The 17,931-nt window shown below is 42.2% G+C and overlaps 1 protein-coding gene across 1 annotated transcript in view; it reads right to left on the bottom strand.

Moving 5' to 3' along the window:
- Nucleotides 1–2,476: 2,476 nt before the first annotated feature.
- LOC124778012 (caspase-like) overlaps nucleotides 2,477–17,931 on the bottom strand; it is a 100,053-nt gene continuing 84,598 nt past the window's right edge. The window contains exon 4 of the mRNA XM_047253590.1: nucleotides 2,477–2,730. Coding sequence (XP_047109546.1) covers nucleotides 2,477–2,730 — 254 coding nt within the window. The remainder of the gene's footprint in view (nucleotides 2,731–17,931) is intronic.

Genomic DNA, 17,931 nt, shown 5'->3' on the forward strand with positions numbered 1-17,931 from the left:
TGATATATTATCAAGAGAAGTAGTGGTAGTATAACTGTTAGAAGCTTTTTAAACATTATTTGTATTATATATATTTGACTGCAATTTTTTCTTCAACTTTTAGAACTAACAGAAAATCTGTAGTGACCTACAACATAAGTATGCAAGCTCACTAGTTGTTAGATGTACTATACAGGGGTACATTCTGTGTTTGAGGGAAACTAAAGTACTATAATTTAGTGACCACATAAGAAACAGAAGAAGGGATCGTTTGGTAGGACATGTTCTGAGGCATCAAGGGATCACCAATTTATTATTGGAGGGCAGCGTGGAGGGTAAAAATGGTAGAGTGAGACCAAGAGATGAATACACTAAGCAGATTCAGAGGGATGTAGGCTGCAGTACGTACTGGGAGATGAAAAAGCTTGCACAGGACGGAGAGCTGCATCAAACCAGTCTCAGGACTGAAGACCTCAACAACAACAAAAGAAACAGCTAATATCACTTTACTCATTCCAAGAACGTTTATATCATTCAGTGAATAAAAATTTAATTCTAAAAATCAGTCTCCTAGCTGATTATTCCGTTGTGTGGAATTTCATATTATCAGTAGGCCTGTGTAATACATTATCTTAACATCAAATAACTGGAGTAGTGCTCTGGTAATGGTATGTCATTGTACTGATGTTCTTGTTTTGTAAATAAAATCGGCTTTTCCTGCTGCCACTTAATTTATTTTTCCCAAGCAGGTTTCTTCTTTTCCTTGTTCTAAGGCGTCATCATCGGGATGATTTGCTGTGATCTGCATTTCCTCTCATCTGGTTTTAAGATTTATTTTGTTGGTGCATTTGGGAAATGGAAGGAGATTTTTTAAAGGGAGGATTGATGTTAACAGATATTCCTGCTTGAATTGTGTTTTATGTGCAAACGATGCCACATTGCTAGTTGAGAATGAAGATGATCTAGAAAGGCGAATAAAATTATTAGTAATAATGGTGAAGAAAACCATTTGACTATTTCAGAAAAGAAACAAAATCAATGAAGTTCAAAGGGAAACATCCTTTAGAGACAAAAACAGAACAAAACAACACATTGAATATTAGCTATTAAGGGCATGGCGCAACATATGATTATGAGGAATACGTAGAAAAGAAATTAGCAAAGCTTGGGAATATATGTGGAGCAATAAACAGATATCTAGAAAATGAAGTGAGGAAAGGAACAAGGCTGAAATTATCTCAGGGTTATAAGTAAACGTGAAGAAAGTCACATACAAGCAGCAGAGATGTGGTTTCTAAGAAAAGTAAAATGATGCACAAGAACTGACAGATTTAGAAATTCAGAAATTAAGGAAGAACTGAACATATAAAATGCAAAAAGTAGGAGAAACTCGAATGAAGGCCCAGAAAGGATGAGTTGAGAAAGATTACCTCTCCAGATCAGAAGATTTAAGCAATTTTGGAGAAGAAATCAAGGAAGATGGAAGGAACGATGGGTACTGTAATAGGCGAACCAATAAAGGGCCTAATGCTTGAAATGAAGGTGATGATGATGAAATTAATCGCGAAAATTAATCTTACCTTAATCATATCAAATGTTGCAAGGAAAATCATCAACAGTAACATGCAAGTGGCCATGCACTAGATACCTGCATGAGAATGAAGCTCATATATACATTTGTTTGACCTGTAATATGCGTGCAGAACATTGTTACACTAAGTGCAGCATTCACATCACTTTTTCTGAAAACGTCTGTAGGTAGAAATATTCCCCTCGATTTTTTATATTTTCAAAAAAACGTCAATAATGAAGGAAAGATGGTGCTCCGATATCCCCTTTGGATGTTTAAATAAACAAAGAATCTCCGTTTTTTTACTTGTATTTCATGAACAAACCTTATTTCTGAATACAATGTGCCGATTTCCGATTGATGGGATCCAAACCAAATTCTCACTCATTACTCAGCCATTATTTATGGAATGAAAAGTAATATTTCAGACGAAATGAACATGTTCAGAATTCGGAATACGAAATGGATACCTTCATGTGTAGTTGACGAACATGCTATTTGTTGATTTCTCTGATATGAACACCATCTAGGACCCATTAAATGCACTCATCCGATATAAATACATTTCCTACTTGCGAACCTTTGTGTTCATTCAATTAAGTTGACCTTACTGCAGAACTGTTTATAATTAGTTTGTATTAAATATATTATGTGGTCTATGAACTAAATCTGGGCATGCTACCACGTCATATTTTACTAATTATTGATAAACCAGACATAATGTCACTTATAAACAGACAGCGATATCTCAGACAATCCGTAGTACTGAATAAAGACAAAGTGAATCGTGACTCTGGGCGGTACAGCAGATTACATTCAGCAGCTGGGGTTTCAGGTGCTTTGGTGGAAACATAGGAACTCTTAGGAACTATTTTCTTCATTAATATGGGTGAAACGAGGTTTTTTGCGGCAGACATCATGCGAGGATCATTGAGGGTGGCCATGGCCATTATGACCGAAGCATAGACTCCGTGTCAAGGATGAGGTGAAGCACGGCGCCTGCACCTTGCCATGCAGGTTTGGCAGGCTCTTGTTTTCTGAGCGATATCTCTGACCGACGATGCGATTCACGTCAGTGAGCAGCGACACCAGGTCCTTGGATCTGCCGTGGACTTCAAGTTGAGAACACAGTGTCTCAACGTACCACGAGCCATTTGTTGGATTGCGGAAGGAGTATAGACCTGCAACATCACAGAAAACTCCCAGGAATGACAGAAGCACAGTTTGTCCAAGTAAGGCTCTGTCCATGGAAGAAATAGTTACTCCAAAAAATATAAGAAAGGTGGTTGCAAGACAAGTTGTGAAAAATGCACAGTCATTCAGGGTAAATAGCAAAGCTCTGAATGAACAGTCTCAGTAATTTCAAACATGGAGTACATGTAAAACTGTGAATTAATAGTAGTTTACTACTACAGCACAGAGATTCTTGCAAATGACTGTTGCATTCGTGCTCACATCCTTTGTCCATCCCGAGAGTAAATTCATATTTCGAAGATTTCGTAGATATAACTGCTCGAATTTAGACATTTACACTAAGGTGACAAAAGCCATGGGACAGCGATATGCACAGGCAGAGATGGCGGTAGCATCGCGTACACAAGGTATTGTATTGTATTGTACTGTATGTTAACCAGGGACCTAGAAACGACAGAGAGGCTCCGTCACCGTCGCAGCTGCAGTGGTCCACAACCCCACGACGGCTACCGCAGTCCACTTCACGCCTCCGTCGCCCCACACCGAACGCAGGGTTATTGTGCGGTTCGGCCTCCGGTGGACCCCCCAGGGAACGTCTCACACCAGACGAGTGTAACCCCCATGTTTGCGTGGTAGAGTAATGGTGGTGTACGCGTACGTGGAGGACTTGTTTGCGTAGCAATCGCCGACATAGTGTAACTGAGGCGGAATAAGGTGAACCAGCCCACATTGACCGGTTCACCGGACCTCAACACAAATCCAAGGTGAAACTACGACCAGACGTCCTGGGATTGGGCAGCCACTCCTCATTACAGATGTCCGACGTCGTTGGCTGTGCACACTGGTAAAACAGGACAGGCGGCGAACTGTGGGGGAACTAAGACCAGACTTCAATGCTGGGCAGAGTACAAGCGTACTGAAGACGCAATGCACCGACGCTCATAACGATGGGCCTCCGCAGGGGAGGACCTATGCGTGTCCCTGTATTACCACCACGATATCAGCAACTACTATTGAAATGGGCACGTGACCAGCGGCACTGGAGGTTGGCGTAGCGGCGGAGGGTGGCACGTTATGATGAATCCCGACACCTTCTTCATAATGCCGATGAGAGGACGCGAATCCAGCGCCTTCCACGGGAACAGCTCCTTGACATCTGTACTGCGGGACAGAAAGAAGTTGGCGGGGGCTCCCTTATGCTCTAGGGAACATTCACGTGGGCATCCTTGGTCCAGAGGAGCTCGTGCAAGGCACTATGCCGGCCAAGGTGTATCGACACTGATTGCAAACCTCGTACACCCCTTCACGACGAGCATCTTCCCCAATGGCAGTGGCATTTTTCAATAAGATAATGCGCCATGTCACAAGGCCAGGAGTGTGATGGGATGGTTCGAGGAACACAGTGGCAAGTTCCAGTTATTGTGCTGCCCCCCACCCCCCTCCCACTCGCATGATCTAAATCTGATCGAATACACTTGGGATTTGACTGAACATAGCGTCAGAGCTCATTGCCCCCTTTCCAGAAATTTACTACATTAAGGTGACTTGTGACCAGATGTCGTGCCAACTCCCTCCAGTGACCTACCAAGACCTCATTCCTCCCGTGCCATGACGTGTCGCCACTGTTATCTGTGCCAAAGGTAGGCATATGGGCTATTAGGTAGGTGGTCATAATGTTCCGGCTGATCAGTGTGAAAAGGCAGTGGATTGGTGGCGCTGTCATTTGTACTCACAAGGGAACCTCCCCATCGCACCCCCCTCAGATTTAGTTATAAGGTGGCACAGTGGATAGGCCTTGAAAAACTGTACACAGATTAATCGAGAAAACAGGAAGAAATTGTGTGGAACTATGAAAAAAATAAGCAAAATATACAAACTGAGTAGTTCATGTGCAACATATGCAATATATATGTGAAAATTGACTCAGGAACGCCGTGCTCCCGTGGTTAGCGTGAGCAGCTGCAGAACGAGAGGCCATTGGTTCAAGTCTTCCCGACAGCGAAAATTTTAATTTTTTATTTTCAGACAATTTTCAAAGTTCAAGCACTTACACAAAATCAACTTCGCTCTCCAAAATTCCAGGACATGTTTAGATTTGCTTGGACATATGCAGGATTTGACGGTCTCCACGCGGAAAAAATTGAAAACGTTAAAAACATATGTTTTGACAGAGCACAAGGAAAACTGTGCGACTGCGAAACTGTTGCATTCATTTGTTGCAGTTTATGTGACAAACTCTTATGTTTTCATCACTTTTTTGGGAGTGATTATCACATCCACAAGAAAACCTAAATCGGGCAAGGTAGAAGAATCTTTTTACCCATTGGCCAAGTGTACAAGTTAGGTGGGTCGACAACATTTTCCTGTCATGTGACGCACATGCCGTCACCAGTCTCGTATAGAATATATCAGACGTGTTTTCCTGTCGAGGAATCGGTCGACCTATGACCTTGCGATCAAATGTTTTCGGTTCCCATTGGAGAGCCACGTCCTTTCGTTTACTCATCGCACGGTTTTGCGGTGCGGTCGCAAAACACAGACACTAAACTTATTACAGTGAACAGAGACGTCAATGAACGAACGGACAGATCACAACTTTGCGAAGATAAAGAATAAAATTATTTCACGCGACGGAAGACTTGAACCAAGATCCTCTCATTCCGCAGCTGCTCACCCTAACCACGTGACCACGGCGCTCCTGAGCCTACACTATCCTTGATGTTGCTTATCTTGCACATGGACTACTCAGTTTGTATATTTTGCTTATTTTTTTCATAGTTCCACACAACTTCTTCCAGTTTTCTCGATTGATCTGTGTTCAGTTTTGCAAGGCCTATCCACTGTGCCAGCTTATAACTAAATCTGAGGGGGCTGCGATGGGAAGGTTCCCTTGTCAGATGAGTCATATAGAAAGGTTCAAATGGTTCAAATGGCTCTAAGCACAGTGGACTTAACATCTGAGGTCATCAGTCTTCTAGACTTAGAACTACTTAAACCTAACTAACCTAAGGACATCACACACATCCATCCCCGAGGCAGGATTCGAACCTGCGACAGTAGCAGCAGCGCGGTTCCGGACTGAAGTGCCTAGAACCGCTCGGCCACAAAGGCCGGCTATAGAAAGGTATCCGACGTGATTATGGCCGCACGATGGAAATTTACAGACTTTGAAAGCGGAATGGTGGGTGGAGCTAGACGCATGAGACATTCCGTTTCGGAAAGCGTTAAGGAAATCAATATTCCGTGATCCACAGCGTCAAGAGTGTGCGGAGAGTACCACATTTGACGCATTGTCTCTCACCATGGACAACGCAGTGGTCGATGGCCTTCGCTTAATGACCGTGAGCAGCGGCGTTTGCGTACAGTTATCAGTGCTAACAGACAAGGAACCTGCGTGAAATAACCGCAGATATCTCTGTAGGTCCTACGATGAACGTATCCGCTAGGGCAGTGCTGCGAAATGTGACGTTAATGAGCTATGGAAGCAGACTACCGACGCGATTGCCTTTGCTAACAGTACGACAGGGCCTCCGGCGCATCTCCTGGACTCGTGACCGTATCGGTTGAACCCTAGAGAACTGGAAACCCTGGTCTGGTCAGGTAAGTCAAGATTTCAGGTGGTAAGAGTTGATGCTTGCGTTCGAGTGTGGTGTGGACCCCACAAAGCCGTGGATCCATGTTGTCAACGAGGCACTGTGCAAATTGGTGATGCTCCGATATTGTGTGAGCTGTGTTTACATGAAATGGACTTGGTGATCTGGTCAAACTGAGCCGACCATTGACTGCAAATGGTTATGCTCGGCTGCTTGGAGATCATTTTCAGCCACTCATGGACTTCATGTTTCCAAATAACGGTGGAATTTTAATTGGTGACAATGCACCAGGTCTCCAGGCCACAGCTGTTCGTGATTGGTTTGAAGCACATTCTGGACAATCTGAGCGAATGATTTGGCCACCCAGATTGCCCGATTTGAATCCCATCGAACATTTATGGGATATAATCGAGTGATCAGTTCACGCAGAAAAACCTGCAGCGGCAACACTTTCGCACTTATGGACGGTTATGTAGGGAGTATGGCTGAGTATCTCTGCAGGGGGCTTCCAACGACAAGTCGACTCGCTCCACTACGCCAGGCAAAAGGAGGTCCAACATGATGTTAGGGGGTACCCATTGACTTTTGTCATCTCATTTTGTAATGCATACTGTATATGGGGGAAAGACATACAGTAGAAGAAGAATGGGTAGCTTTGAGGAATGAAATAGTGAAGGCAGCAGAGGATCAAGAAGGTAAAAAGACGACGGCTAGTAGAAATCCTAGGGTAACAGAAGAGATACTGAATTTAATTGATGAAAGGAGAAAATACAAAAATGCACTAAGTGAAGCAGGTAAAAAGGAATACAAACGTCTCAAAAATGAGATCGACAGGAAGTGCAAAATGGATAAGCAGGGATGGCTAGAGAAGAAATGTAAGGGTGTAGAGGCTTATCTCACGAGGGGTAAAATAGATACTGACTATAGGAAAATTAATGAGGCCTTTGGAGAAAAGAAAACCACTTGCATCAATATCAAGAGCTCAGATGGAAACCCAGTTCTAAGCAAAGAAGGGAAAGCAGAAAGGTGGAAGGAGTATATAGAGGGTCTATACTGGGACGATGTTCTTGAGGACAATATTATGGAAATGGAAGAGGATGTAGATGAAGATGAAATGGGAGATACGATACTGCGTGAAGAGTTTGACAGAGCACTGAAGGACCTGAGTCGAAACAAGGCCCTGGGAGTAGACAACATTCCACTAGAACTACTGACAGCCTTGGGAGAGCCAGTCCTGACAAAACGCTACCATCTGGTGAGAGAGATGTATGAGACAGACGAAATTCCCTCAGACTTCAAGAAGAATATAATAATTTCAATCCCAAAGAAAGCAGGTGTTGACAGATGTGAAAATTACCGAACAATCAGTTTAATAAGTCACAGCTGCAAAATACTAACGCGAATTCTTTACAGACGAATGGAAAAACTGGTAGAAGCCGACCTTGGGGAAGATCAGTTTGGATTCCGTAGAAATGTTGGAACACGTGAGGCAATACTGACCCAAGACTTACCTTAGAAGAAAGATTAAGGAAAGGCAAGCCTACGTTTCTAGCATTTGCAGACTTAGAGAAAGCTTTTGACAATGTTGACTGGAATACTCTCTTTCAAATTTTGAAGGTGGCAGGGGTAAAATACAGGGTGCGAAAGACTATTTACAATTTGTACAGAAAGCATATGGCAATTATAAGAGTCGAGGGACATGAAAGGGAAGCTGTGGTTGGGAAGGGAGTGAGACAGGGTTGTAGCCTGTCCCCGATGTTATTCAATCTGTACATTGAGCAAGCAGTAAAGGAAACAAAAGAAAAGTTCGGAGTAGGTATTAAAATCCATGGAGGAGAAATAAAAACTTTGAGGTTCGCCGATGACATTGTAATTCTGTCAGAGAGAGCAAAGGACTTGGAAGAGCAGTTAAACGGAATGGACAGTGTCTTGAAAGGAGGGTATAAGATGAACATCAACAAAAGCAAATCGAGGATAATGGAATGTAGTCTAATTAAGTCGCGTGATGCTGAGGGAATTAGATTAGGAAATGAGCAAAATAACTGATGATGGTCGAAGTAGAGAGGATATAAAATGTAGACTGGCAATGGCAAGGAAAGCGTTTATGAAGAAGAGAAATTTGTTAACATCGAGTATAGATTGAAGTGTCAGGAAGCCGTTTCTGAAAGTATTTGTATGGAGGGTAGCCATGTATGGAAGTGAAACATGGACGATAAATAGTTTGGACAAAAAGAGAATAGAAGCTTTCGAAATGTGGTGCTACAGAAGAGCGCTGAAGATTAGATGGGTAGATCACATAACTAATGAGGAGGTATTGAGTAGAATTGGGGAGAAGAGGTGTTTGTGGCACAACTTGACTAGAAGAAGGGTTCGGTTGGTAGGACATGTTCTGAGGCATCAAGGGATCACCAATTTAGTACTGGAGGGCAGCGTGGAGGGTAAAAATCGTAGAGGGAGACCAAGAGATGAATACGCTAAGCAGATTCAGAAGGATGTAGGTTGCAGTAGGTACTGGGAGATGAAGAAGCTTGGACAGGACAGAGTAGCATGGCTAGCTGCATCAAACCAGTCTCAGGACTGAAGACCACAACAACAACAACCATATATTGGATATATTAACTTTTTTTCATTTGAATTCCGCTAATAGTGCAGAATGTTGTTAGTCTGTAAACTATATTGCAAGCTCGGTCATCCTAGCTAGTCCCAGTAGCTGTCGGCAGAAGTTAATATTTATTGTGCCAATAAATTTAAATAAAAAGGGTCCTTTTGGTATTAAACGATGCTGTCCCCTGTACAATGAAGGCAGGGAAAGCAATTGCAATATTTTATCCTAACCCAAGCACTTCACACGTTTAGCCTATGCGCTGCATCATGCAGCTGAACGAGTACACCTAAAATATGACAATGTGAATACTCTGATATCCTCCACAAATAAGTTAAATAGCCATACAAAATAGAAGGGTTTGATAATTCAGACAGCATTAATTAAATCATATCCCGACTATTTTTACATTGGACATATTCTTGAAAGCACCTTTCCGTGCAGCCGCATTTAGAGACATCCTGCCAGACTTAGCTTTGTCGTCATAGCTTATTTTAACCAGGTGGGGTGTCTGGATAAACGCTGCCATCTTTTCCTTTGCTAATTTTCATGAAGCCAAGTCGGTAACAGACCATAAATGCTCGCAAATTTTTTGAAACTAACACCTGTTTACTTCACTCGATTCAAAAGCCTCATAATTGCGTTTTCTTTTTTTCATTTTTAGATTGTGGAAATGACATTGAAAGTAACAGATTTGAAGCAAAACCTGATATACATTAAATCAACTATCAACTAGGAAGCCACATGTAACTGGTGGAAGCTCCGACAGTTATTGGAGAGGGTGAAAAACATTTTCAATCATCCTATAGAGAAATTGGTTCTGTACCTTTTAAGATAAATAAAATCATCAGTTAAAATCCTTATTTTAAGTTTACGAAGTTATTAGAATATATTTTGTGGTAAAAATGTAAAATACTTTCAACATGGTCTGACTTTGTGCGAAATTTCTTCGCTTTACCGCTTTTGACATAGAAAAATAATTTTTTATGTACAAAAAGTTTTGTCTGATAAGTTTAAGTAAGGAAAATTTGAAAAAATTGTTTGTTTTGTACTATTTTAGAAGGAAACAGAAGTATATACGGAACTGAATATTACTACAGCACATTTTCTTAGTCTTTTTTTTTTTTTTTTTTTTTTTTTTTTTTTTGCTGCCTCATTGTGCATGTTGCAGTGATATGATACTTCATGAATGCATGCGTGTTTTGCGGTTTGATAGTGCATGAAAATCCACGCTATAATTATTTCGTTTGCAGAAAGGTGGTAGCGCTATACGCATTGGTTCAGAAATGCCCTCCCTTTTACGACTGGAGAGTCGCAATGCCTCACACACCCAATGCCCGCTAAACGGGTACAAACTTGGAAACAAATGCAATGATGCTGTAGCGACGTCAAGGAGCTCAATGTAAGCATCTGAATGAGTGCTAATAGGATAGAAATGATTTTATCGGAAGTAATTTGTCATGACATAACGTGTAGGACAGTATATTGAACGGTACTGTGAAATCAATGTATTGATAGGTGCCATACACTTTGATGAGTGTATGGACCACAAGAGATTGTCACAACACATGAAGAGCATGACAGTGGTCGCAAGGCTTAAAGACTGAATTTCGCAGTGACGATTCTAGTTTGGAGAACTACAGAGCTCCTGGACCAGCCTGCGTGGAGTGTTTGACACCATCTGGTATGGTTTGGGTTGGTTACACTTAATTCATTGAACCGGCTTTCATTGTCCAGAAACCACAACAGCTCTTAATGTAAGAGTACGTCCTCGACACTGGAGATTTGTTGAGTGCTAATATACAGTATTTGTGCACGTGACTCGACTCAACACAGCGCGCAGTGGCGAGAGAATGCTACCATGGTAAGCACAATCGGCCAGTCTGCATTTTTGAGCTATGTAATGAACAGACGACAAAGGTGACAAAAAAGAAACTGTATCTGTCGGCCGCAAAAAGCTCTGATGTTGATGCCATAGCCTATTAGAAGACAAATTGCAAAACATTGGAGGTAAAATGCATTACGAGAAAAAAGTTTCATGTAAAGTAACAAAATAAAGACAATGTGAGACAATGAAGTAGGAGACTGGTTGAAGCAGAAAAGAGGAGGTGACAGCGTTAAGAATAACTGATAAAAGAGTGACAGATGTGTGCAGAGCTGCAAAGCTTTTAGCAAACATTTCATAACTGTTACTGAAAAGGTTGTCAGACTCAATAGAAGCTGCCCTGGAGTAACTCAGACCAGCCATTACAATTTACTTCAGCAACATTTTTAGTACGACTATCACTAAAAGAGTAGAAGCATTGTTCGGCATAAAACGTTTTTTAACACAAACCTACGTTTTTTTAAATGGAACCCCGTTAGTTTTGTTAGCACATCTGAACATATAAACAAATACGTAATCAGTGCCGTTTGTTGCATTGTAAAATGTTAATTACATCCGGAGATATTGTAACCTAAAGTTGACGCTTGAAACCTCCGACGTTTAGTTGCGTGTTGTAACAAACACGGGCCACGGTCGGCGAGCAGCATCTGCAGGGACATGTTTACGATGACGACCGTGTTTACGAGTGTGGCTGTAGTGCACTGTTGTGGTTTGGTCTAGCTGTCGCAGTGTCCGCATGTAGCGCTTGCTGCTATTGTTATTCTGCATTCGTCTCCGCACGCAGACCAACTGTAGTACACCCTGTTACCAGACGTCTGTGATAGTGTAGTGTTGTAGGAACTGTGACCATGGTGTATTCGAACTCTGAAAAGGCGGAGATGATACTCATCTATGGCGAGTGTCGACGAAATGCAGCTGAAGCCTGCAGGGTGTATGCAGAATGGTACCCGGACAGAGAGCATCCAACGTGCCGCACATCGCAAAACATCTACCGCACACTGTATGCAACGGGTATGGTCGTAGCACGCAAACGGGTCCGTAACAGGCCCGTCACAGGAGAAGTGGGTGCAGTTGGTGTGTTAGCTGCTGTTGCCATGAACCCACACATGAGTACACGGGACATTGCGAGAGCCGGTGGACTGAGTCAAAGTAGTGTCATGCGCATACTGCATCGTCACCGCTTTCACCCGTTTCATGTGTCGCTACATCAGCAATTACATGGTGATGACTTTAATCATCGAGTGCAATTCTGTCAATGGGCATTAACAGAGAATGCGTTGCAGTTCTACCTGTTTACCGATGAAGCGGGTTTCAGGAGTGAATCTACGGAACATGCATAACTGGTCCGTGGACAATCCTCGCTGGCTCAGACAGGTAGAGCGACAGCGACCGTGGACTGTAAATGTATGGTGCGAAATCATTGGCGACCACCTCATTGGTCCTCACTTCATTTCAGGGGCCCAAACAGCAGCAACATACATCGCGTTTCTACAGAATGATCTGCCAACGTTGCTCGAAAATGTCCCAGTGGAAACGCGTTGACGTATGTGGTATCAGCAGCATGATGGTGCACCTGCACATTCCGCAATTAACACTAGGCTGACCCTTGACAGGATGTTCGACGGGCGTTTCATAGGACGTGGAGGACGCATAAATTGGCCAGCCCGTTCTCCTGATCTTACACCTCTGGACTTCTTTCTGTGGCGTACGTTAAAGGAGAATGTGTACCGTGATGTGCCTACAACCCCAGAGGATGCGAAACAACGTATTGTGGCAGCCTGCGGCGACATTACACCAGATATACTGCGGCGTGTACGACATTCATTACGCCAGAGATTGCAATTGTGTGCAGCAAATGATGGCCACCACATTGAACATCTATTGGCCTGACATGTCGGGACACACTCTATTCCACTCCGTAATTGAAAACGGAAACCACGTGTGTACGTGTACCTCACCCCTCGGGGTAATTTGCATGTGCGTCAGTGAAAAAGACCAATAAAAAGGAAGAGCAGATGGACGTAATGTGCTGATCCAGTCTCTTCTGTACCTAAGGTCCATCGCCGTTCCCTTTGGATCCCTACGTAATTCGGTGCTCTCCGATACACACGATCGAACAGCGGAGGAGTGGTACTCAAGCGTCAACTTCAGGTTACAATATCTCCGGATGTAATTAACATTTTACAATGCAAAAAATGGTTCAAATGGCTCTGAGCACTATGCGACTTAACTTCTGAGGTCATCAGTCGCCTAGAACTTAGAACTAATTAAAGCTAACTAACCTAAGGACATCACACACATCCATGCCCGAGGCAGGATTCGAACCTGCGACCGTAGCGGTCGCTCGGCTCCAGACTGTAGCGCCCAGAACCGCACGGTTACTCCGGCCGGCCTTTATAATGCAACAAACGGCACTGATTACGTATTTGTTTACATATTCAGATGTGCTAACAAAACTAACGCGGTTCCATTTAAAAAGACGTAGGTTTGTGTTAAAAACATACTTCCCTGCATTTTTTATCGTTTGTACTAACCAATTACACTAGCCCCTCTCCTCACGTTCGGTCTGCGGAATCGATTCGTCAGTATTTGATCTGATTTACGAAATATATCCAGCTGTAATGTTAGGTGACTCACCCTGTATTGTCAGACATAAGAGTTGTGCAAGTAAAAAAAGAGGCATAATTCACTTACTTTCACACCAAAATGTGATATGGCATCATTTTTTTGAGTAATTCGTCTAGCCAAGTTAAAGTTTTCCAAGTGTAAAAGCGTGTAACAGGAATTATTTTCGGTGTGAACTAAAGAACGTCCGCCAGAAGCCTTGTCGAGGAGCTGAGGGTACTAACAACTGCATCACAAATATATTTATTCCTAACGAAATTTGTCATAAATAATATATCTCTTTTTCAAACCAACAGTTCAGTTCATGGAAAAAACTGTAAATAAAAATAGTCTGCACAAAGATTTAATGTCACTTGCATCGTCTGTAAAAAGTGTCTATTTTCAGGAACACACATTGTCAATAACTTGCCAGCAGTCAGGAAAAATTTTATTTTTAATAAAGTTAGGTTTAAGACGATCCTAAAGGATTTATAGTTGGCTATGGCCTACTCCACTAACGAATTTATTAGTATTATCGACTGATGCACAACTATTATTAATAATATCAAATTCATTGTGTCAAATATGACTGCCTGATATCGTCACTGCAGGAATGAGTTGAATGTCAATAAATGTTTTAAGCTGATTTTCTGTTCAATAATACGTGACTACAGTAACCTAAGCCTTATATCGTTAGAGTGTTGTACAATACAGATTTCGTCAGAAGTTTGTAATTATCTGAGAAACAAAAATATATGTATTCAAGATTTTTTGACTTTCTGATATGGTGTTCATCCTTGAGGATCTCCTCATTAAGAATCTATGGAACAAAAAGCACATCTAATCTAATCTAATTTCTTGTGTGGCATGAGATGCAACGAGCGATCTCGACTTCTTCATGTTTAGGAAGGACTGTAGAACAACAAGTGCCACTTTCGGGATGTATTAGTGAAAACTGCTGCAAAAGGGACTTGGTTTGATAGGATCTCATCGGGATGGGTGCTGCAAGACTTGTAGATTGGTTTCAGGTACTTTACATTTCTTTTTTCAAAGAATGTGAAGGCAAGAGAGCTCCCATAGGAGATAACTTATCATGAAACTTGAATATTGACGTTATCAGATATCGCAAAGAAACACAGAATCTGTTTTTCTGCCACCTAATTCAACGCACTTGCGTCAGCCATTAAACGTTACGTTCGAGAAGTGGTCTGGGAGAATGGAAGTTGGGAGCAGGTTTGGTGAAAACATCAACAGACACGCAATGCATCCCTATCACTTTGTTAAGTTAGTGACAAACTCCATGGAAGATGTAGATCCGATGGAAACGTCCTATCCGATTTCGCAATACAGCGCTCTAGTTGTTTGATGCAAATCAGGCTTTAAGTGTTCTTGTGAAGGTAACACCCACAGCCAGCCCGGATCTAGGGGGGGGGGGGGGGGGGGCAAATCAAATATGAAATATGTGTGAAATCTTATGGGACTTAACTACTAAGGTCATCAGTCCCCAAGCATACACACTACCTAAATTATCCTAAGGGCAAACACACACACCCATGCCCGAGGGAGGACGCGAACCTCCGCCGGGACAAACCGCACGCGCACGGGAGGGGGGGGGGGGGGGGGGGGAGGCAAACCGGGGTATCTGCCCCAGGCGTCAATTGCAGGAGATACCAAATTAATATTCTTGAAAAAAAAAAAAAACTTGTTTCACAAAGCGCTCATCATCCAGGACACGTTGGTCTGTCGATTATTCGTATGATTTTGAAACGCATCACTGTTGGCTTTTGAACATTTTTGAACACTTTCTAAGTTGATCTCTGAACGAATAGTAAGTCGATTTTAGAATCTGTACATAATGTGCGTGATATCTCTGCCAGGGAAATCCCCGTCTCATCTAGAAACAAAAAATTTTCTCGTAGACAAAAGGGGATAGGGCTATACCAGCTGAGCCGAATAAACCCAAACGGATGAATGCCAATCGCTGTTTGTTTATGTGGTTGATTGGGTGTGTGAATGATCAGCGTTGTTATAATTATTAGCAAAATCCATATACTCCGACTACCAGAGTGGAAATAAATGACTTACAGGAATAACAGGTAAGAAAGATTACATATTAATCTTCTCGGTGTATCCAAGAAAATGAAATTTTGATGGGAAATTTTTGCCATATGCCTACAGAACTAAGGGCCGGTTCTACAGCCACCAGTTAGAAGCCTCTAAGTTTCATTCTCGGAATTGCGCGCAAAACACGTTGTACGAGCACGTAATAATGTCTAACCGTAGAATAAACGAGGCAAACGAAACTGGTGATTCCGGCAGGGTTAGTGAAGGTAACCGGAGAACAGGATTTGACAATGGTAGGAATAGTTACAGAATTTGTGATGACAAGATTTGTTAGAACGAGGAAGGAGAAGAAACGGTGACATCATACAGATTATATGGAAGAATATGACGATTTCAAATTTATATAAAAATTTCGTACTACTATTTTTCAGTCTCTTGCTTGAGAAACTGGAGCGTATGAGTGTATTTCCAAACATGAAACTGTTAGCTTATAGTAGGCATAATAGGCATTTGATATTGGTACTTCGTGAATTACATTGTGCCGTGTTATTTATGTAAATTAGTTACATAAAAATGACCATTTGTGCCAAAATAGTCTCGCTTATTTGGAGTGTGTTACAATTGCTGCAATATTAAAAAGGCCTATTCCGTTTTACCTATAGAGAGTGGCAAAATACACGTAATCAAATCGAGAAACTCACACATTTGGGTACGTTTCATATTAACAGCTTTTTCAGTATAAGACAACGACATTTTGATTTTTCGTGTAGCAAAACGATTAACGAACTCTGATGGCGTAATAGATTTTTCCCGCAGAAAGTAAAGCACGCCGTAACGCTGTAGCAAGATTATAGAGAAAAAATTGCTGGGGCCTAATGACTGAAGAAATGAGTACTGTCCTACTAAAAATGAAAATATCGCATGACTAGGGCCTCCCGTCAGGTAGACCGTTCGTCAGGTGCAAGTCTTTCGGTTTGACGCCACTTCGGCGAGTTGCGCTTCGATGGGGATGAAATAATGATGATTAGTACAACGCAACACCTAGTCCCTGAGCGGTGAAAATCTCCGACCCAGCCGGGAATTGAACCCGGGCCCTTAGGATTAACATTCTGACGCGCTGATCACTTTTTTTTAAATTTTAATCTCATTTTGTTCGTTTTCGTTCATTGCATCTGCTCGTGGCGGACGTCGTAAGACACTCGTTTCAGTTCGTCGTTGATCCATTGACTCAGTTTTTTTTTTATTACAGAGGACAGCTAACCCTCTGACCGAACACGCTGAGTTACCGTGCCGGCGCACATATCCATCCCAGCCAGGAATCGAACCTGGGTCTGCTGCATGGGAGGCAAGCACGTGACCACGCAGGCAAGCAAGTGGACACTACTCAGCTAGCAGGGGCAGACACTGTCTTGCTTGTCTCTTGTCTTTACCGGTTTTAAGTTTCCTATATTTAATTTCATGTTACACAAAAGAGAAAGTTATTAGCTAATAGGCAATAAAGCGTGCAAATTTACTGAATAGTTCTTATTGTCCCAATTACAAATAATCCCACTCAGTATTAACTGGGTTTTTTGTAAGGCGGGCGAGGGTAGGATGTCAAACCAGGCGACTGACAGCAGGAGAAACACCACAGGACATTTCAGTTTCCATGGTCCTGACTATGGGTTTGATGGCTACCATTACAAAATACACACGTTTGAATTCCTCAGAGCGAAATACAATGACATGCGATAGAAGAATGCTGTGTGAAGATGTGTGGCGCTGTACTGTGGCGCATTTAAGACCTTCCTGGAAATATATGTTTTACATATCATACACTTCAGAAAGATGTGTTACAAGATGCATATATTTTGGAAAAATCTATTTTTTTAAATTTTTGACGTCCTATCTCAAATGCTCGGCGGGGTGCGACACTATAAAGCATTTTCCCAGGTTCGGCTGCCCACAATAACGAACAAAATAAAACAGTAATTGAACACAGTTTAACTAAATTTCCCTATGATACGCGTTCTGGAAACGGGCGCTCACAATCAATTAGCCTCACACAAAGAAAAAAGGAGTGGATTTCCACCGTCTGATGAAGATTCTGACACCAGAACAACATCAGGAGATTCAATGTACGCATTGGATAGTTAAGATTACCTGGATCTTGATAATGCTCGCTACTCTAAGGTCTCTCTAGAGCCCTAAGCTTTGTTCTTACGCAACAGTATATCATATTTCACCTGATTCATGTGTCTTGGAATATGCAAGCCTTCCCTGAAGAATGTCTAGTACCACTAATACTCTAAACTGACCGTTCACCTGTCATATTTTCCATTTATTATTTAGAACGGGGTTAGTTTGCCATATACTAACGGTGGTCATTCGCTGCTGATGTTTTGTAGACTCGTATACCCGTCGGGAAGGGAGAAAATCCCCGTAGAAACAGTCCAATCCT

Source organism: Schistocerca piceifrons, chromosome 1, assembly GCF_021461385.2.
Source record: "Schistocerca piceifrons isolate TAMUIC-IGC-003096 chromosome 1, iqSchPice1.1, whole genome shotgun sequence".
In the NCBI taxonomy this organism is placed as follows: domain Eukaryota; kingdom Metazoa; phylum Arthropoda; class Insecta; order Orthoptera; family Acrididae; genus Schistocerca; species Schistocerca piceifrons.